The following is a 22784-nucleotide window of genomic DNA, read 5'->3' as shown; positions in this document are numbered from 1 at the left end:
CACACCCCGGACACGAACCACACGGTTAACCAAACCCCCTGTGGTTCCGGCAAGAACCACCAGAGAACAGTCCAAACAGAGCTGAATGGTAGAGTACCTAGTGACCCAAACCCTCCGAAGCGCAAACCAGACAGCCATGAACACCTGAACCGGGCTGTGAGCCCGACGGACAGACAGACTCCATCAACCTCGGCCGACCTGGTGAGCACTGGTCACAAAGCCCCAGCCGAGAGACGACCCGTCCGTGAACACATCGAGCGAAGGCTCGGGGAGCTGCCAAGGCACGGAACCCCGAAAACCCCAAAGAGGAAGCTGGTGACGTAGCACCAACACCAGATCCCCAGAGGAACCCAAGGAATGCAAGAGGCGGAAGTGGAGTCTCCGTAGGAACCAACCGACGCCGGAGCCAAACCCGACTCCGCGGGCAGACAAGCACGCCGAAGTGCAAACTCCCGCACAACCGCCCAAGCAACCACTGAGCAACCCGGGACCCCCTCCTGAACAGCCAAAGGCGGGACCACAGCCACAGTAACACTTCTGGAGGGAAGACAATGAGGGGCCCAAGAGCCTGAAACAAGGCCCAGGTCTGAACCCGGGACGGAAACAGAAGGTAAAACCTCCAGATCACCAGGAAACCAAACCCAGCGATCTGGAAAGAACCACCCCCTGGCGAGCAGACAAGCGGACTGACTGGGAGCCCACTCCAGCCAGTCGTCGAGGTAGGCCAGACACCGAATCTCAGACGCAGACAGGGCACTAAGATCCGGTAAAGATGCAAAGAGTATACAAAGTGCCCTTCACAAAATAGGGAATGCAATAAAAACAGCAAACCTGAAGCCCCACCACCAAAGCATTGTATGACAATCATATTAAGACATATTATGACATATGACAATCATTATATGACAATATGACAATTATAATCAAAGCATTATATGACAAAGAGTGCTGGGAAGACGGGACACCACGAGAGTAGCTCTCATCCTGTAACTACACTTAGGTAAGTACACATAGGTAATTACCAACCGTGCTAGCCCCAGAAAAACTGGAGAGGAACGTGCCAAGAAGTGACCTGGAGGTCCAGGTCCACCATCCATGCACCCGGCCCTAACAGAATCCGAACAGGAGACAACAGTCCTCCGAGCAGGGCAGAGGATCCAGGGCGCAGACGGAAGTAGTCCAGAAGAACTGCAGACTGGAAAAGCTCATGACTGCAAAGAGCAGACGGGAAAAGCTCATGACTGCAAAGAGCAGACGGGAAGCCCAGAAGGATGGGGCGGATCGACCACGCCCCACGCACCCACGAAGAGGAAATGACGAAGCGCAGGGAAGAAGCCCACCCCGCCAGCTCTGAACCCCCCCCAAGGGGGAGAAGCCGTCCTCCGACGCCAGCAGAGGCCGGAAGACAACCCAAAGCGCCCACCAACAGCGGGACCAAGCGAGAGGCAACAGAGCAAGCTGCTCCCCCAGCGCCCAGTCAACAGAGAAGGGAACAGAACCCCTACAGAAAGAAAAAGTACACTACCGAAGTCATGAGGAGAGACTACGGGAATGAAACCACACTTCGCTGGAAGAGGAAGTGAGGGGAGACCTGATCACCACATACAAGATACCCAAGGGAATCGACAGGGTTGAGAAGGACAGGCTATGTAACACAAGGGGCACACGCACTAGGGGACACAGGTGGAAACTGAGTACCCAAAAGAGCCACAGATAGAATTATAGTTTTTTTTTTTTTTTTTTTTTTTTTTTTTTTTTTTTTTGAGTGTCAGAATGGGAACGGGAAAGCACTAAGAAGTAATGTGGCGACTCCTCACACAAGTAACGAGGCTGACCCCCATACAATGTCACATGTAGACATGACAGAGCCCAAGAGGCACAGGAACCGATACACCTGTTGACGGACGGGTGAGAGGCAGGACCAAGGAGCCAGAGCTCAACCCCCACAAGCACAACTAGGTGAGGACATATATTGTAAAAGCACAAGCCGCCGACTAGTGGCAAAGAGCACTACGCCGGCCAGGCAAAGAAGGCACAAAACTGCATCAAAAGGCCCACCTCGACAGCAAAACCACAAAGTCCCAGCACAACCACAACATGTGCCAAGACCCAAAAAGCTCAGTCTGCAAGCCAGGAAGACCCCGGAACCCCAAAAGGCAGAACCGGGTCACACGAGGAAACAAAGTCCCCTGAACCCACAAAAGGGGGCCCAAGAGGAAGAAACCTCCAGAACGAAACCAAGGAACCCAAAGGAACCCAGAATCGAACCAGGGGGAGCCCAAACCACCACATTTGCCGGCGGAGAACACCACTAAAAGGCAAAGCACAGACCCCAGCAGAACGCCCTGGGAAAACGGTCCCAACAGACCGAAAACCGAGGGGCAAGGTGAGGGAGCAAGCATACCAGCCAGGGGCACTGAGCCTAAACCCAGAGGCTCAGACCCAAAATCAACACCCAAACGTTCCCAGAGGAACAGGCAACGGCAAGAAAACACCAGAAAAACAAAGAAACGACAACAGGAGAACAAAAACCCTGCAAATTGTTTTGAAAACTCACCAGAGACGCTCGCTCGCACACCCAGACGCATGTAAACAAACCGCAACGCCGCCCTGGTGGCCACGCCGGAAAACCGGCAGACGAAAATGGCCGCCAGCAGGGGCTGTGACTGACGCTTAATACACAAAAACACGCCAGCAAATGTGGGAAGCTAGCAGACTGGAAGGGCGAAAAACGACGCCCAACAGCAGAAAAACCCCTGAAGGGGCAAAACCGCCCCAGAACTGCTAGCAGGCAACCCCCACAGCCCCGGGAACCAACAACAGAGGCCCCGGGGCAGAGCCGTCCTCCAAGCCCTCCGCCCTTAAAGAAAAGCAAGAGCCCATGGGAAAGGCAACAAGAAAGGGCCGCTGGTAAGACCCAGAAGCCTTGGCAGGAGGCACAGGCTCAAACCTCCGTCCCCAACCCGAACGGGGCATCCCCCGAAAACCGCCCGAGTCTCTGCCGCAACTGAACCCCGCCCCGACCCCGAAACCCGCAGACGGTCCGGAGCCGGGAACATGGAGAGAAAGGGGCGAGCAGCACCTAACCAAACGGGGCGGCCACGGGGCATTCGAGTGGGAAACCAACCTAGCATGTTGCAGCAACCTAACCTAGCTTGCAACACAGATGCCGCCTGTACTCTGAACAGTAATAACATCAGGAGAGTACTGGAGAACAAGCAGAGAATCACTCGCAAGACTCTGGGTCAAGGTGTCAGTGACCCAACAGGCAGCATGACGGAGGTAAAAATGGCGACTGTCACCCGGAGACAAGGGAACAGCAACCAACGATCCCGTTCAAGACGGGTTGGAACCCAGAAGACACATTCAATGGTCCCCCGAGCCCAGACAGGGGTTTCCAGGGCCCGTAGGGTAACAACTACGGGAAGCCCGGGCAAGGTGTTGCTAACCGGTTAAGAAACCCAAACATAACAAGAGGGTAGATTATAGCACTGAAAACCCCTGAGACGTGTACAAGCACGGGGGCCTAGCAGAGGGCCGCCAAACACTACCAGTGGAACTATAACCACCTTAGGCAGACCCCCACCAGGCAAGAAAATGAAAAACAAAAGAAAAACCCCGCAAAAGTACACCGTCTCCAGAGGCAACAGAAACCGGCCGCCGCTTAGGTGGCAGGCTGCGCAACACCTTGACGCCCTAACCAGCACAATACCAATCCCTACCCAGGGCCAAACAAGGGCCCCAAGCCCCAGCTGGCCCCAAGGGCGAGGCAAATGCCGAGCAGCAAGAACCTCTACGGGAATGGTTCCCGAACGCCCCAGGGAAGATAACCCTGTTACGCAAGGGCAGTACTCACAGGGCGCTTAGGGAAGTCAGCCACTAAGCACATGCAGCCCCGGCACTGATGAAGTACTCCTGGCCACCGCACACCACAACACACGGCAGTGAACGCCACACAAGGCAAACACCGCCTAGGAAACTGAGGCCAGAGAAGCGTCAATCCCGGTTGACATTAGCGAACGAACTGAAGCTTGGCAGCGGGCGCGGTAGGTCCGGGGCTCCCCCCTCCCCCTCCCGGGGTGGGGAGGGCTGCGCGGACGATCGGCGCGGCAGTAAAGTGTGATGTTTGCTTGTTTGCTTGTTTCCTTGGGATTGTAGGGAGTTTTCTACCTCTCTGTTCGGTTTTTGTTGTAGTTTCTTACCATGTGGGGTTTGTTTTGTTACGCCTACCTTTCTGGGTGCCTAACCCCGGTCGATGGCAGATAAGGAAAACCCCCAACCATATGGGGTTTTCCAGGGCCATTGCTCCCTGAAACCTCTCTGAAGGGGCCAGGTTCTGGCGCTGGTCCCTGGTAGGTCTGAACTCCTTAGCTAATGTCCCGGTCTAACATAACATACATTAGCCCGATAAGCTCCAGGGAGCCGTAGGGGCTCCCCACAGAAAAATAAATAAATATCAATTTTTTTAACTTAATTTTTGTTAATAAAACTAATTATAATATTTTTTAAATATATGCTATTGTGATAGCTGAGAGTCATAGACATGATTTCAGTTGACACTTGTGTTTGATAATCGTTTTTGACCATTTTGGAAAAATTTTGACACCTACTTCAATATTTTTTTCTCCATTCCTATTTATGCTATGATGCTGAGACTTGGGCAAGATGAAACCCTTTTCATATACTGAGACTAAAAAAGTTTGAGACGTCAAAAAAGTTTGATTGAAATCGAACCAGTTTTCATTTTTGGCATATTTGAATTTACCGTCCCTTTAAAGGGTAACAGACCTCTGATATCCACTACTGAAAATTCCTATGGCACCTCTGCTCTTTCACTCCAGTAATGGGATTAGGAATTAACTTGTTTCCCAATAATTATTTTACAGGGTGTTCTGCTGTCCTCTGATCCTAACAGTGAACTCTAATGCTTCTGCCGTCACTTGCTGGGTTTAGGAGCTTTTCCATCTTTAGGTGTGAAAAGAGTGTAGTTGCTCAACCTCTGAACAATTACCTCTTGGGATAGAGCTTTACCCTTCTTCCAAATTTGAGTTCAATATCCCATGCACTTCTCCCCAGATTCGGTTTTCTGTCCCATGTGTGGAAACTGATGTTCCAAGCCTTAGCAGATTTTTCCAGTACCATCTTCAGCTTGTTGCCCACTCTTATTGTTTCTACCAAGTAATGAGGATGACACTTAGAACTGGATCAACTGAAGCTTCCTGGGTTGTGTGGTACCAGGACCATTCCTTTTCCTCACCAGCTGACAACCTTTTGTTTAATGGCTAGGGAGTTTCTTGACCTCCTCAACTGGATTTGGTAAGGCCCATGATGTGACATTTTGTAAGTGTCATATCCATATTTACCACCCTTGCCTGAGGCCTTTCTTGTAGAACACTTTAACCCCCTGCACTGCTAAGCTAATAAAAGCTGACAATCTCGTGGAATGAAAAAAAAAAAATCTGAATTTGTTTTTCTTAGAACATGAATGTACTTCCTGGATGCTAATAACTAAGTAGAAAGTTTCTACTTCCTGTGGTTTAGCTGTAATGGCCCAGAGAAGTTGTGTTTTTTGGTAGAAATGAGGGAAGGTGCCACATGGGAATACTTCCCCAAAACTCCTCTCATCTCTAATCCACAATACTTCCCTCGTCTCTGATCTATCTTATCTTGAGGTTATCTTGACATGATTTCGGGGCTTAGCGTCCCCGCTGCTCGGTCCTCGACCAGGCCTCCTTTTTGTTACACATCCACAGGAAGCAACCTGTAGCAGCTGTCTAACTCCCAGGTACCTATTTACTGCTAGGTGAACAGGTGCATCAGGGTGAAAGAAACTCTGCCCGTTTGTTTCCGCCTCCACCGGGGATTGAACCTGGAACCTTAGGACTTCGAATCCCGAGCGCTGTCCACTCAGCCGTCAGGCCCGTGATCTCCATACTTTTCTCATATCTACAAACAAACCAGATTCTAGTCAAGGTTTTCAGTAGGGCTGTGTAAGTTTCATGAGCATGTTAGGATGAGGAGGCTGTGTGGTGTCAAAGCCAAAGCACTGAGGAGCTACCGAAGGGGCCAACCCGGGAGGAAGCCACAGATGATGAAGTGTACAGCATACTGTATGAGCAAAGATGCCAATGTTATTCAAATCATAGAATATTTTACTACAACTACTGCATATATAGTTTTAAATTTAAAGACTCAATAGACATCATGGCAACTAAACTAGAAAAAACTATGAAGCCTTTGTATGTAATAAAATGCACAACAGATGTATTGATACTCATGAATGGCACCAATGGCATAAAAACTCACCATAATGAGGTTCAAAGAATTCAGATGGAGCGGCAAAGAAGTCATGAAGTTTGAAGTCATTTTCTCGAAGGGTAAAACCAAAGCCTTTTGCATCACAAAAGCCATTTGAATCTGTTTTCCGCCGCCATAACACATACTCGGAGAAACCTCCAGGGGCTGCACACACATCAGCGAAATACAGCAAATCTTCTGGACCAACTAAAGATTCCTAGATAAAAAAAATAAAACACAATAGGTGCTTCTGAAATTTTTTTCCACATTATCATACTTTATTACTACAGTAATTAATACTAAGGAGATACTCTACAAGCTCGTCTAATGTCCCATTGGACATCAACATAACTGAAAGAACATGGTGAAATTCTGCACCAATGCAGCAAGACTTTTCATATGAACTTTCTGGTTCATACTAACGCTAGGGAGACACTGATGAAAAGCTTCATCTATCCCAGAGTCCTTATTGAAAGTTCATTCAAACACCCAAAGTATTCTGAAGCTCCACTTGGCATTACATGGACTGCCATGTAGTGCTCTCATCTGGATACCTGGAAAGGACCTGGGAGTTCTTTTACCCCTAAAGATTGGCCCGAGACCAGGCTTGACTTGTGAGAGCTTGGTCCAGCAAGCTGTTGCTTGGAGCAGCCCACAGGCCCACATATCCTCTACAGCCTGGCTGATCCAGCACTTATTGTAGAAAACTACCTTTTTTTTTTTTTTTGAAGACTTCCAAGTTTGTTCTGACAATAGTTCTTATACTTACTGAGAAGATATTGAACATCCTTGGACCTCTGATGTTTAAAGTGTTCTCTGATTGTAAAAAACTGAGGTTACAGTATGATTGTTTTCATTAAACCCCTGAACACATTTCAGATCAATGATACTAATGAATTCTTTATGAATGTGATACCACCACCGAACCATATATCAGATGTAACCTTAACCCTTTAACTGCGCAACGTGCCTGCAGGCCCACGTCTGGGGTGCGCTACGCGCCTCCGGGTATTTGTATTTTACACGTTCCATTCAAAACTCCCGCGGCTACATGGGGTTCACATCGGCTTCCTCAGGGCTCTTGTAAACAGACGCCATCTTTAAAAAAAAATCATAGTCCACATTCCCGGGTGTGAGAGCCTCAGTAGTGAATGAGCAACCAAGGCTGGCGCTCGCAACATGAGCACATAGCACTGCTGTTCAGCGTGTGACCACAGCATCGCCTAATAATGTCAAAATATATATATAAAACCTGTATTATTTAGCCATAATAGTATTATAGAAGAGCCTGAGGTGATAATGACTGGGTACAATGTTCAAATATCAGTGATTCAATGCTGTTCACGATGTTCACAGCGCTAGCTACAGCACCACAGCATTATTTCGTCCATCTAGGAATCTTCAAACGACTTCTTAGGTTCCTTTTCAAAATAAACTTGTGGTCAATTATTCATTTACAGGAATTAGTGACCAGGATTGTGGTTATAATTAGCGTTGTGCGAAGTATTGTGGAAGGAGGAATTTTGGTGAGGGAGGGAGGAAGGGAGAGAATTGAGGTAGCCTCACTATGTGTGGCAGCCACTCATTTTGCTCACCATACTAGCTTCGTGGTTTGCTATGGGGAACACATATGTACATGGGTGTATATACAGTGTGTGTGTGTATATAGTGTAATAACAGCAACAGGAGTATGTTGAGAGGAGCTATTTTGGTGAGGGAGGTGACGTCGTAATAGTAGCGTCGTCTGCTGTCTGCTATGTGATTTCTCATGCAGTGTATGGTGGCCACTGTACTGTTTGGACACAATACTGGCTTACTTGCATAGTTCTGGTAAATAATACATCTAGATAGGTATATATAACATGTGTAAATAGTGTAATAAAAACAATAACAGTATGGTGGGAGGAGCAATGTTAGCGAGTAAGATGTTGGAGTGAGGGAAGGCTGGCTGGGTGTGGCTGCTCACACTTGGGGTGTTCTGAATGTGTTGATGGTGAATGTATATAGTGTGTGACAGTGTATAGTGTGTAAATAGATTGTATATATACATAAATTAGCATGATACATGGTAAATATGTGCAACATATGTGTACACAAGTGTCATGCACGTAACACAGTGTCTTCGGACAGTACGGATGTTTTACTGCCATAATATAGTGTATGTGTTCATTATACATAGGATTAGCACGTAAAAACAAATAAAATGTATTTGGAACTGTGCGCAAAAAATGAACATAAATATATTTGCGACAACTCACTCGCCCCGCCCCGGGCGCCCTACTAGCCCCGGGAGCGTATGTCACGGGCGAACGGGGAATGATGACGTCACGTGCCAACTTACAGACCCTATAGCAGCCAAAATAAGTACAATTTCGAATTTTTTTTGACATACCCATACTGAGGGAAGGGTTTTTGACACTTTAAAAAAACAAATGAATTTTTCCCAGAGAATTTATTTCCTGCGTACTGGGGAGGGGGGGGGGTGTCATATTTGGAGGCGGAGCAATTAAGGGGTTAACCCCCCCACTCGACTTTGAAGCAGCCATAGATGGCATGCCCATGCACTCTGTACCAGACCCAGACTCCTGCAATTCTATAAACAAGAATGGCAACAATATCACTATCACAGGTCCTAAACATTTTATGGAGACGAAGCCTAGATACTGGTGTTACCTTCTGACAGGGCTGTCTTAACAGCATTATGGGCCCCTGGCCAAACCAGTGTCCTGGGGCCCCTACAACAACCACTCACAAGAATAATACGTAAATGGAGGATACTATTAAACATATTTATTTTACTGGCACTTCAAAAAAACATTAAAACATTAAAAACATGCTGTAGAGCAGCAATTAATCAACATGATAAAACATTTGAACAATACACAAGGCTTGGAAAACACACTAATACTGTACTCAGTAAGCTACACATTAGATGGTACAGAATGTAATTATTACCACCTTCTTATTATAACACTCATTTACGGCATTTCTTTTCAGAGAATTGCTTTATTATTGGCTTGAAGTCAATGGTCTTCAGGATATCATTTTCCATGCACATGAGTGAAAGCCAGTTTAAACGATGCTGCCCTATTGTGCTACAAAGCAGATTTTTTATAAGTTTTAGACTTAAAAAAGAATATTCTCCTGTACAGTTGGTCACCATCATCTTCTTGAGGTTATCTTGAGATGATTTCAGGGCTATGCATCCCCGCGGCCCGGTCCTCAACCAGGCCTCTTTTTTTTGTTACACATCCCAGGAAGCAGCCTGAAGCAGCTGTCTAACTCCCAGGTACCTATTTACTGCTAGGTGAACAGGGGCATCAATGTGAAAGAAAATCTGACCATTTGTTTCTGCCTCCACCAGGGATCTTACCTGGAACCTTAGGACTACGAATCCCGAGCGCTGTCCACTCAGCCGTCAAGCCCCACTGCATCATCATGTTCATCGTGCACATGATATTCAGTGTGTTCATCATGCACATGATATTCAGTGTGTTCATCATGCACATGATATTCAGTGTGTTCATCATGCACATGAACACTGAGTGCAATTTCAACATTCGGGAATATAGATTTCAAATTGTCCGAAATAATTTTTCTGTACAGTGCAGGGAGTCTCTTAATTTTCATCAAGAGCAATGTAGTGCTTGAGATGCTCACATTCATTTAAAAGGTCATCATAATTCAGGTCTTTGTGATACATATTAGCCAGATGTTCACACTTTTTCTTTAGTGCATCAGAAGCAATGGTTTTCAATTCACTGAAGAAAGAAAACAGATTTCCAATCTGTGAATAAGCCTCTGCACATTTTTGTCAGTTCAAAGATTAGTGTCCCCAGAATATGGAGGAAAGTTTCCACTTTGAATTTTTCGGTTTTGATGAGAAATACCTCTTTTACTGATCCATCACATCTACTAAATGCACACTTTGTTTTGTTCCTGTTTTTTCCCATCACTGTAATCTGTATTTGGACACATACTCCTGGCTTTGAATTTATATTCACTAAATTTGTCTCTAGTTTCCTGAAGATAGGTTTTATAGACTCAAGAACATTCGTAACAACAAGGATGTTCACATCCTTTGACTGCCGGACCTTGTTTGTTTTGTTCATTCTTTCTAGCATGTCATTCCAAAGAATTGTGAGAAAGATTGTTTGCAGGTTTTCCATTTTTTTTGTTCAAACGTTCTGCCTCTTGCCTTGTATTCACTTGCTGTAAGGGAAGTACTTACCGGGAACCAAGGGAAAAATGCCCTAGGTGCATGCAGCCCAGCATACCAAAGAATGCCTGGCCACCACACTACACAAAGCTGGCAAAGCCACAAACACAAAAGCCACGTCAATAAAACTAGGCCAGAGGAGTAGTGTTGACACTGGCACACCGGTCATCGAACTGGGGTGGAGCGGCTGGCTCGCCTAAGTGGGCTCCCTTTTCCCCCGTTGGGGAAAGGGGGGTGGGGGCGCTACCGAGCAGACGTGCTAGTTGGATGACGATTTGCTTGTTCGGTTGTTTTCTTTTCAGAGGAGTTCTTTGGCTCTGTTCGGACTAAGTTGCAATTTTTAACCAGTTGGGTTTTGTATTGTTTTGCATACCTTTCTGGTGGTATCCCCGGTCGATGGTAGACAAGACAAACTCTAAATGTAGAGTGCTCATATGGCCATTGCTCCCTGCACCTCTCTGAGTGGACCAGGTTCTGGCTCTGGTCTCCTGTAGGTACACACAACTCCAGGGACTGATGGAACCAAACTAATATGGCACATGTCAGTTTGGATAACTTTAGGGAGCCAACAGGAATCCCCCACAGAAAGATCCGTGATCCAACTTCTCATTACTGGAGTTGAGGATGCAGTTATCTGCAAATACGAAGTCTCAATGGTCCCAACTTGAACTTTGCTTCTGGCATAGAGCCTCTTCAAATTGAATAGCTTTCCATCAAAACAGTAAGGTAGGTCGATCCCAATATTGCTGTCTCTAAAAGCACCAATGAACATGGCAAAGAATAAAAGGCTGAAGAGGCTCAGAGCCAGAATGCAACCTTGTTTAACACTGTTTGTAACCACAAATGGCTCAGAATAAATGCCCTGGTCTTGGACTCTTGGCAAGCATGCCATCATGGAACTGTTTCATTTCAGTGAAATGGTGAAGCAATCTGGTCCATCCAAATTTGGCCATAATCCTCCAGAGGCCCACACCGTGGATAAAGACAGGCTATTTAACACAAGGGGCACATGCACTAGGGGACACAGGTGGAAATTGAGTGCCCAAATGAGCCACAGAGACATTAGAAAGAATTTTTTTAGTGTCAGAGTAGTTGACAAATGGAATGCATTAGGAAGTGATGTGGTGGAGGCTGACTCCATACACAGTTTCAAGTGTAGATATGATAGAGCCCAATAGGCTCAGAAACCTGTACATCAGTTGATTGACAGTTGAGAGGCAGGACCAAAGAGCCAGAGCTCAACTAGGTTATCTTGAGGTTATCTTGAGATGATTTCGGGGCTTTTTAGTGTCCCCGCAGCCCAGTCCTCGACCAGGCCTCCACCCCCAGGAAGCAGCCCGTGACAGCTGACTAACACCCAGGTACCTATTTTACTGCTAGGTAACAGGGGCATAGGGTGAAAGAAACTCTGCCCATTGTTTCTCGCCGGCGCCTGGGATCGAACCCAGGACCACAGGATTACAAGTCCAGCGTGATGTGATCCTGTGATCCTGTAGGTGAGTACAGCTGATAAAATAGACAATATAGGTGAAACCAATATTGAACTAAATGCTGCCAATGTGAAATCCATACTTTCTCAAGCACACAATAAAAATTTAAATGTTTACCATCAGACTAGCATTTATATTTAAGGAAATTAATGTGACTGAAAAAGTCACATTAAAAAAAGACTGAAAAAGTGTGACTGGACAAATAAAAATATATATATCATCCAAAATTTCATCAGGGTGCACTAGGAGAGGAAATTGGAAGGTAAATGTGTACAAACCCTGCCCCCCCCCCATGAAACTCATGCAGCTAGGAAAGCATCACACAACACTTTCTCCATCTTCCTCTTCCATTATCCACCCCACCAGACACTCGCACTTTCTAACTTTCTCTTACTTCTATTCACTCCCCACCCCCGGGACACTCATAAATTCACATTACAAAACGTACAGCGTATTTACCCCAGCTTCATTTTTGGGTCTCGTAAACATATAGTCAAAGATAGCATCCATGTTAGCCATCTTCAATGCAGCTCTGTTTTGGAAAAATAGTTTTCCAAGTGTTTCAAAAGGATTACTTCGTGATCGACCTCTCTGCAGTTCCCTTCCATCAAGCTGATCAAATACACACTGTGAAGAAAATAAAATACAATTTATTACTCGGTATTGTTGCATTATGGTTCGATTCATATAGTCATTGTATGGCGTGTACTGTATATGACAATTCACAAGCACTGTACACCTGGTTTTATGAAACTGGATTCTGCTGTGAACATTGGAGTATGGGCGTGCTTCTTTATCTATGAAATTATACATTGTAAATAACTTTGAATGATCTAATGGACTGTACATTTTAAATGTTTATTATGTAATGTCTATAACCTCCATTTACTCTATTACACACCTTTCTCTGATGAGATTTTTCAAATATTTCGTTGAGCCAATAGAACCATTGTATCAGTGACACTATACCAGGTTCTGGTGATCTTCACCCCAAAGCCTGATAAAAGTTCTTTGCAAGCTGTCTTTTTCAGGAATAATTTTTACAGAAGGGAGAAAATGCTGTATCAAACTCAAACCCTCATTAAGGAAACAGCTTTATATGACCCTCAGCAATGAGCAATACCCTCAACACCCCAACAAACATTAATTACCATCACACTGAACAAATTAGCATTTTGAAAATACCACTGAAAATCTAGAGACATGCCACCATTCATTTGTGGCAGTACCCACAATACGACCAAACCAATACAAAACCTTTGGTTTATACTAAACATCTTTAACCTTGCATCACAAGCATTGATGGAGTGGTATAACAAACCAATGCAGATTTAACACTTTCACTCGATAACGACTCAGCATTGCGTCGGCGGCGGCTTCGGGAGGGGCACGCCGTGGTTTTTTATATTATATGCATATACTCCTGTAGGGAATTTCTTTGCGAATAGTGATACCAAAATGAAAGAGCTAGGACCAGAATTGAGGTAACAAAGTTGAAAAGAGTACTGTATACCCATTTTTTTAGCGCTCACTGGGGTTGCGCTCCGTCACTTTCTTTGTTTGCTGTGGCTGGTACGCCGGGCTTTTGGACTTTATATTTGCATATACAGTGGTACCTCGGAATGCGATTGTCCCTGTATGCGAGGTTTTCGGAAGGCGAGCAGTATTTACTCCAAAAATTTGTCTCAGAAGGCGAGGGTTACTTCGGGACGCAAGTTTGTTGATACGCGTACAGGCCGACCTAGCGCGTGGTGGTTCGGCGATCGTCGCCCCTCCGCCCCTCAGTTTACCATTGTCTCGCGCTCAGTGACTACCCCCACATCAATTCTTCTCGCGGATTTTCAGTGTTTTGTTTGATTTTTGGTGATTTGTCTATACAATTTGTTATTATATATCTCACCATGGGTCCCAAGAAAGCCAGTGGTAAGGATAAAGGCCAGAAAGCTCATGTGAGGATGACAATAGAGGAGAAACAAGAGATCATTCGGAAGCATGAGAACGGTACACGTGTTGTTGAACTTTGTAGGCAGTACAACAAAGCCACATCAACAATATGCACTATACTTAAGAAGAAAAATAAGATTATAGGTGCTAAAGTGGCAAAAGGAGTAAGAACATTAACAGCACAAAGACCACAAATACTTGAAGAAGTGGAAAAGTTGTTATTAATTTGGATACACGACAAGGAGTTGAGGGGTGATAGTGTTTCGGAGGCCATTATTTGTGAGAAAGCCAGGGTGTTGCACGAAGACCTTCTAAAGAATACCCCTGCAACGAGTGATGCAGATAAGAAAGAGTTTAAGGCAAGCAGGGGCTGGTTTGAAAAATTTAGAAAGAGAAGTGGTATCCATAGTGTTACAAGGCATGGGGTTATGTGATGTGATTATGGAAGGGGACTCCCCTTCCAAACAGTAACTCCTCTCCTCCTCCCCCCTCCTCACCATCTTCCATACGCCTACAGCACTCGACAGCAAGGTAAGTAATAACTGGAACACAGTTTTGTAGGTTTATTTAGATGAATTAGGTAAATTAGGTATAAAAATTTAGTTTGATGTGGGGTTTTTGGGGTAGTCAGGAACGGATTAATTCATTTCCCTTTATTTCTTATGGGGAAATTAACTTCGGAATGCGAGTTTTCGGAAGGCGAGGCGTCTCCAGGAACGGATTAAACTCGTATTCTGAGGTATGCCTGTACTCCTGTAGGGAATTCTATTGCGAACACAATGTTACCAAAATGAAAGACCTAGGATGAGAACTGAGATGTCCACAGTGAAGAGAGTGTACACATTTTATTGCTATTGCGCACTTCTGGGTAATACGTTCTTACTTTCTCGCTGGGCTTTTGGGCTTTATATGCATTTAGTCCTGTAGAGAATTCTATTGCGAACACATTGATACCAAATTGAAAAACCTAGGACGAGAAATGAGATGACAAAGTGGAAAAGAGTATACACCTTTCAGTATTACCGCGCTCTCTAATGTAATGAGAGGCACCTTGGGGCGGCACAGTGCTCTCTTTATGGGCCACTTTCATCTTGTCGGTGGGTGGAGCGTGCTGCAGTTTTTGACACTATATGCATATACTCTTGTTCAGAATTCCACTGAGAATACAATGATACCAAAATGAAAGACCTAGGACGAGAATTGAGGTGACAAAAGTGAAAAGTGTGTACACATTTTATCGCTCTTGCGCGCTCCCGGGTAACTCGCTCTCACTTTCTCTGTTTGTTGTGGATGGTACGCTGGGCTTTTAAACTTTATATGCCTTTAGTACTGTAGATAATTCTATTGCGAACACAATGATACCAAATTGAAAAACCTTAGACGAGAATTGAGGTGACAAAGTTGAAAAGAGTATACACTTTTCAGAATTACCGTGCGCTCCCGTGAAATACTGAAACCCACCTGGGGTAGTGCGGGGTTCATGCGCACGGTGCTCGAAAGTGCTAATATTGTAACAAAGTGCATCTTTCTAGTAGAGCTCTGGTGACTCCCAGAAACTATTTTGCTGAGACTGCTCCATGCTAATGAGTCATATCAGTTGCAGAAGTTATGTTTGACCTACCAGAGTCAAAACTTGACTCCCTTACAGAGGCGCAGGGAGCGAGTAACAATTCGCCACTACTGGGAAAGCATCCATAAAGCCAGCGCAGATTGACAGACAACTGGAGGGTACACAGAAAACGAAACTTGAAGCCGCCAAACAACTACACAAACGATTCAAATGGAACAAGGGATTCACTCAAATTTAGTTCGAAACTTGTTAGTACTAATCACCATCACCAGATGGCCTGGCTCTTGCCCTCAACCTGACTCCACTTCTTGGTTCTAGAACTGATGAACAACTCACTGACAAACCTGGAAATGAGGGAGCCATCGGGCTAACAGAGAATGAAAATGGGACTACCAGGGAGGAGAAGAAGCAGCAGGGACTAAGACAAAAAAAAAATTGCAAGTTGAGACACAGACACATTGGAGCTAGGAACATTAACTAAATAACGGCTGCCAGAACCCTGTTAGAACACCAAAACTCCCAAGCCCAAATGTTAGCCTTGTTGGAAAAGACTGCAACCAAAGCCTCTTATTTCCGATCATAGGAGTGAGGATAGACCACAAGCTGGCAAAACTGTATGACACTGTGGATGACCTGGAAAAATGCAAGCCTTGGAACAGGGTACCAAGAAACAGGGTCAACCAACAAGGAATCCACAAGGCAGAATTGGTGGCCCACAGGTAGCAGCTTCAGCTGCCAAGTTGGCCAGTTAGGGGCCTGTTAGGCCCCTAACTGCCCCCCTCTCCCTCAAAAGGGGAGAGGGGGGGGGCCCACTCTGGTGAACTGGCAGGTCACCCCACCAGTTTGTAGAATGATAAAAAACGCCGATCAGAGGGAGGGAGGGTGTCAGAGAGCCTCCGGGGCTCACCTAGAAAATGGCGTTTCATTACATACAACACTGGTTTTCTGTGGGGAGCCCCGTCGGCTACCTGGAGTTAATTACCCACATATAAGCAAAAGAGGGACTTACCCGGGAGGCGGCAGTACCTCAGGTCTCAAGACAAACATGAGACAACAGACCGCGACAGACATCCCAAAGCAACACAAGGCCGGAGAGGGCCTGGAACGGTCACAAGATACCCGGCGGCCAAGACCCTGTTCAACCTCCAAAACCCTTGCACCCAAATATCGACCCAAGACATAGTACCAAAAATAGTGGCCAGAGCAACATACTTACACACACATCATGGGCAAGAAAGTAGACCAGAGTCTGGCTAGACTTGATAACCTTGTAGACAATCTGAGACACAAGCACTGGAATAGGGAACCAGGGAAACCTGAACAGCCCAGAGGACGTTCCCTGGTACCAAAGCAGTGGGCCGCAGGTAGAAACCTAAAGCCACCACCAGACACAAAATAAGATGCACTCCCAGTTGAATCAACCAAGCATCAACAATGCACAGACCCCTTCGGAAGCCAGCTGTCTCATTATTCGCCAGAAAAGGAGGGCTGCAAACCCACAAAACGACCCCCAGGACCAAAGGAGCCGGATCCCTTGCACCTCAGAAGAACATGAAGCTCCCCAACCTGATCCCCAGAGGCCAAAGCCAACAGACAAAAGGCATTCAGAAAACAATCCCGAACTGAACGGGCCATAACAAACTGAGAGGAAAGAAAAAAGAGCACTCGGGCCAAAGACCAAGATGGCTCAAGTAGCACATGAGTAGGCCAGAGGTGAAAAAATGAACAGGAGAGCTTGCAGAACAGGGCAGAAGTGACATCCACCCTGAACGCAAACTGGAGTGGCTCTGCCAACGCCGGTAAAATATGAAGCGACAGTATTTGGTATGAGATGCCGGTCCAAAAAGAACCAAGAAAGGACAAAACCACCTCCATAGACATCGACAACACCCTCCAAAGGGAAAAGAAATTTCGGAGAGACCGCCAGGAGACTTCATACTGTCGCTGAGAGGAAGACCGCAGATGGTACACCATCAGAGAAGTCACCTGATCACTATACAAGTGCCGATACACGTACGCCAGAAAAAACAGATGCAAAGAGCAGAAGAGTAAGTCGAATCAGCAAGGTACCTCACAGGCCCGACCTGCTGAAAGAGGCGGAGCCGCGGAAAGACTCCCAGGTTCGGACACAGAGCAAGCAGCGCCTAAAACCAAGGCTGGGCCGGCCACCATGGGGCCGGCCCGGAAAGTGCCTACCACGAAGGCCTCACAGTCGGGGGGACGGCGCCATGTATGTAGGGAGACACCGAGACCATGGCGATGTCCACCTCTGGGCACCTGTACATCCGACAAAGCCAAGGAAGGAGGCGGCGTCAACTGTCCCCTCCATGAAAAAGGTAATGAAGAGCGACAGGCTGTCTGCCAGGATGTTGGACACTCCCTGAATAGGAACAGCACAGAGAGCTATGCCCCGAGAAATCAGCATAAGAGCTACATAAAGCAACCAACCCCAAAGAGCCATGGACTGCAGAGACCTCCCCCATCCGGTTGCACCTACAGGGCTGCAATCCGAATGGAGCCGGATCAGAAAGCCTCGAGGAAGCTGGCTCAGAAAACCTCGAGGAAGCCGAATCTACCGCAACCCCAGCCACACAACCGCAAACTGTGAGCTCGATGCAAGGACAGAGCCCAACGACCCTGGGCGGTCTGGTGAGCGCTGGTCACATCACCCCAACTGAGAGATGAGGCATCCGAGAACCATCGAGAGCAGGAAGGGGGAAGGCGCCATGGCACTATACCCCGAAAAACCTGAAGAGGAAGCTGGTGATTCAGCAACCGACTGACAGACACCAGGGTGCGAACCCAGTGGTCGCAAGAGAGGTGAAAGAGACTGCCCCAAAAGATACCAGAACAACCTCTGAAGCCAAACCCTACCCAGCGGGTAACCCAGTGCGGCAAAGTCTAGGCTGTGGACTTCCGTCAAATCACCAGGAACCCGAACCCGGCAAGCTGGAAAAGAACCAATTCCCTGGCGAGCAGATATGCAGACCGGCTGGGAGCCCATACTAACCAGTCGTTGAGGTAGGCCAGAAACTGAATAGTTGAATAGAAGATGAAGACGGGCCACCACGACTCTGGATAAACCCATGAATATGCAAGATGCCAGATTCAGATCAAATGGAAGGAAAAGAAAGCAGCAAGGTTGATGCCCGACCACAAAACCTAGTCAATCCCTGAACCCCGGAAGAATAGGAACATGCCAATACGCGTCCTTGAGGTCCGTAGAAATCATCCAAGTGAACGGCTCGAGAAGAAGCTGGAACTGGGACAACAGTCATACGAAAGGAGAGGCAAGGAATTAAACAGTTCAGATGGGACAAGTCCAGAATGAGCCGAAGATCCGCACAGTCCCGTTTCAGAACTGGAAACAAGCAAGCAAGAAACCCACTTGAGGGATGAAGTCATTTCGCCTACGCTTATGCGAACCCACTCCAAGATGACCTTACAGAGATGGAGAAGAAGCCTGCCCAGCCAACCCCCAACACCCAACAGGAGGAAGAGCCACCCAACGCCACCAAAGGCCGGAAGAGACCACATGAAAAGCCCACAAATCGTGGGACCAAGCATGGGCAAACAGAGCCAGCCTCCTCCCCATCGCCCCATTAATGGGGTGCCCTGCGATCTCTGGGAAGCTGACTTCCACACAGAGTGATGACTGACTGACTGACTGACTCTTGGAGGATCCGTGTAAACAGCTTCAGCAGGGCAGCCGAAACCAGAACTCTGGCCTTAGAGCCCCCCCACGCAACGCCTTGACATCCTCCCAAAGCCAGTCCAAGGACAGCTCGAGAAGACCGAAGAAGCGCAAGACTAACTCCAAATGACAGCGAGTTTGATAGTCATCCGCCGCCAAGGCAGCCGAAAGAGAGGGGACCTGAGCATGTAACTGCTCCAGACCCACATCACAGGAAAGCACAAGGGTGAAAAGGTACTCATTGAGGAACTCCAAAGAGCCCCCAAGAACACTTGCAATACCAAAGAAATCTCTTGCCACTCAAGTGTGCTGGTCCAACAAAACCCGTGCCAAGCTCCCAAAGAGAAGAAAGAGCAGTCTGCCAGCCAGGAAGACTCCGGAACCTCGTAACGTACCCAAAACAGGGAAGAAGAACCGAACTCAAAGGAAGACAGATCTATTATAGAGGTGTAAACCAGGTCTCGTAAGAGGTAAGCACCAAGGGCCTCCAGAACTTCCGTAGGGAAAATCCGAGAGGAAGGAAACCTCCGGAAGGACGTATCCAAGGAATCCCAAGGTATCTGGAAACGAACCAAGGGAAGAGCCACACCCAACTCAAATTCATACAGAGACGGAGGATATGAAAACTCTCGGCCCTGCAACAATAAACCCTGCCCAGAAGGCACAAGGGCCCAGGCAGGATATCAAAAGGAGTCCACGCACTCCAAGCGGACTCCCATTGCGCCCCAGGAACCCCCGACACAGGCCCAAGGGCAGAGCCCATGTCCATGCCCAACACCCTCGAAGAAAAGGCAGTCCTGGGAAAAAGTTTCAAAGAGAGGAGGCTGCTGAACCGACTCCAAAGCCTTGGCGGGGAAATCGGGCGCAAACTCCCAAAACCAAAACTCCCAAAAAGGGCAACCCCCAAAACCACCCGAGCCTCATCCCAAGCTCAACCCAGGCCCGGCCCCGAAATCACTCAAACTTTTGGGAACCAAAAGCAGGGGAAGGGGGGATGGGGGGGAGGAGTAGGGCGAACCACACCCACCTGGAAAGGAAGCAAGGGCGCAGACGGAACCAAGGTTGAAGTAACCAACGCTCCTAAATCCTGGTCCCTAAAATCCAAGTGGGGTAGCTCTGGTGCTCCTAACCTGGTTCATTACAACAATGAATACCTAGCATGCAACAAAGCTGCTGCCTGACCCCGAACATCCTCAGACAAGGAATGGGTAAATTGAATAACAAGCAGAGAACAAGTCCCGCAAGACTCAGGGTATAAGGTATCTCTGACCCAACAGGCAGCATGACGAAGGCAGGATGGATGATTGTCACCACGAGGCGGCAGAGCCAATGAACAACCCTCAGTGTCGCACAAGGCGAGACAGGGATCGAAAGACACGTCCATGGAATCCCCAAGGACAACGGTATTTTCGAGGGCCCGTAGAGTACGTTAGCCCTACGGGAAGCCCATGCACTGGGGCCAGCTAAGCCGGTAACCCGTCTCCTGCAGGCAAACCGTGAAACCTTGGGGCAACAGAGGAGAACCACCAACACAACCTAGGCTAGCATAATGGGAAGCTAAGCAGATCACCTCTGCCAAAATAAGCGAGTACGCGCCAAGAATACAAACAAAACAAAATAGAACCCCGAAGCAACACAAACCAATCGGCCACCGTTGAATGCAAGCTGCACAGGCCACAATGCGCCCCACCCAGTAAAACCCCCACTCCCTACCTGGGGCAAGACGGGAAGCCCAAGACTCCCAACGTACCCCAAGGGCGAAAACAAATGCCAAGAAATGAAGCCCTCAGACAGAAGTGAGACCCGATTGTCCCAGGGAAGAAAACCCTAACATGCAAGGGAAGTACTTACTAGGCACCTAGGGAAGATAGCCCCAGGCACATGCAGCCCAGCAAACTTGAAGAACATCTGGCCACCACCACACACACACACACAGCTGGCAAAGCCACAAACATTAAAGCCAGTTAACACTTTCGCCCGGGCATGACGCAGCATTGCGTCATCCGTTTACTGTCGGTAATACCGGGGATGACGCAGCATTGCGTCATCCACTTTAAATAATTACCAAAAATCAGGTTTTTATCCGATTTTTTTGGGACTGGTTTTAAAATGTGCGCCGATGTCTTCCCATTTTCTTTGTTGAGCCTCGTGGCCCTCAGGTGGCTTGGCACACGCCGTGGGCCCATTGTTTTCGCTCCACTGTTGTGACCAATGTCGCCTCCGCTTGCATCTCAAACGTGTGAACTTTTCGGCTATTTTCCGTGGCTATATTTCTTACTGCGGCTTTAGAAACTATCTACCCTTACTCCACGATGGATAGTGATCATGAACAAGGCCCTTCCAGGAAGAAAATTGCGAAAGAAAGGCTTGAAAAGGGAGGGAATTGGGAGTATAGCTGGAAGGCATCTGAGCGCTCACTCCCGGCTAACGCGTGGCCCGTCTTCAACTCGTCGGCGGTTGGAGTGTGACCAGGTTTTATATTTTATATGCTAATGTTCCTCTATAGAATTCTATTGCGAACCCATTGAGACCAAAATGAAAGGCCTAGGACAAAAATTGAGGTGACCAGAGTGAAAATAGTGAAAACATTTTATCGCGTTTGCGCGCTCCTGGGTAACTCGTTCGCACTTTCTCTGTTTGCTGCGGGTAATTAGCCGGGCTTTTGGAGTTTATATGCATTTAGTGCTGTAGAGAATTCTATTGCGAACACAATGATACCAAATTTAATCTCGTAGGACGAGAATTAAGGTGACAAAGTTGAAGAGAGTATACACTTTTCAGAATTTTCGAGCGCTCCGGTGACACCCTGGGTCCCATATCGCATAGTTGAGGGGTGGCGCGCGGGGTGAGCGAAAGTGTTAATAAATCGAGGACAGAGGAGATGTGTAGACACTGGCACATCGGTCAATGAAATGAGGGTGGAGCGGCCAGCTCGCTTGAGCGGGATCCCCATCCCCCGTCAGGGGAGCGGGGGCACTAATTAGATGATGATTTGCTGGTTTTCATTGTTTTCTTTGGGGGAAGGGGAGTTCTTTGGCTCTGTTTGAACGAAGGTTGCAATTTTAACCAGTTAGAGGTTTGTATTGTTTCGTCTACCTATCTGGTAGGTGAAATATTCCCAGTCGATGACAGATATGACAAACTATAGTGCTCATATGGCCATTGCTCCCTGCACCTCTCTGAGGGGCTACAGGTTCTGGCTCATGGCCCCCAGTAGGCACTCAAACTCCAGGGACTGATGGCGCTAAACTAACATGGCACGTGTCAGTTTGATAGCTTCAGGGAGCCTCCAGGGCTCCCCACAGAAAAGAAACTGATAGAGTGCCTTGAACTATGTACTTCAGTGCCTTGTTGAGTATGCCATGTCTTTAAATAGGTTGAAAATCTCTGCTCTAGCAAATTCATTTGTGAACATTTTGAAATCAAGTTTAAAGCCAAAAATCAATGCATAAATGTTAGGAATAAGGCAAATAGGATACTTTGGAATCGTTTTGAAAAGCATAAACAATAGAACACTTAATGTGTTGTATGTTATTCTTTAGCTGTATCTTGCTCTTGTTAGGCTCCATT

At 47.1% G+C, this 22784-nt stretch overlaps 1 protein-coding gene and 1 non-coding gene across 4 annotated transcripts in view; one reads left to right on the top strand and one right to left on the bottom strand.

The window, feature by feature from the left end:
* Cmtr1 (Cap methyltransferase 1) overlaps window positions 1–22784 on the bottom strand; it is a 123299-nt gene that overhangs the window by 88325 nt on the left and 12190 nt on the right. For all 3 annotated transcript variants that reach the window (XM_069335772.1, XM_069335771.1, XM_069335773.1), the window contains exons 5-6: window positions 12466–12633; window positions 6307–6514 (exon numbers count right to left, since the gene is read on the bottom strand). In XM_069335772.1, coding sequence (XP_069191873.1) covers window positions 6307–6514; window positions 12466–12633 — 376 coding nt within the window. The remainder of the gene's footprint in view (window positions 1–6306; window positions 6515–12465; window positions 12634–22784) is intronic.
* On the top strand, window positions 5321–5381 carry LOC123762211 (small nucleolar RNA SNORD83). The gene has a single exon (XR_006773315.1). It is a non-coding gene; the product is annotated as a small nucleolar RNA SNORD83 (small nucleolar RNA).

The sequence above is a fragment of the Procambarus clarkii genome, chromosome 34 (assembly GCF_040958095.1).
Source record: "Procambarus clarkii isolate CNS0578487 chromosome 34, FALCON_Pclarkii_2.0, whole genome shotgun sequence".
In the NCBI taxonomy this organism is placed as follows: Eukaryota; Metazoa; Arthropoda; class Malacostraca; order Decapoda; family Cambaridae; genus Procambarus; species Procambarus clarkii.
This window is presented reverse-complemented; position numbering and strand designations above follow the sequence as displayed.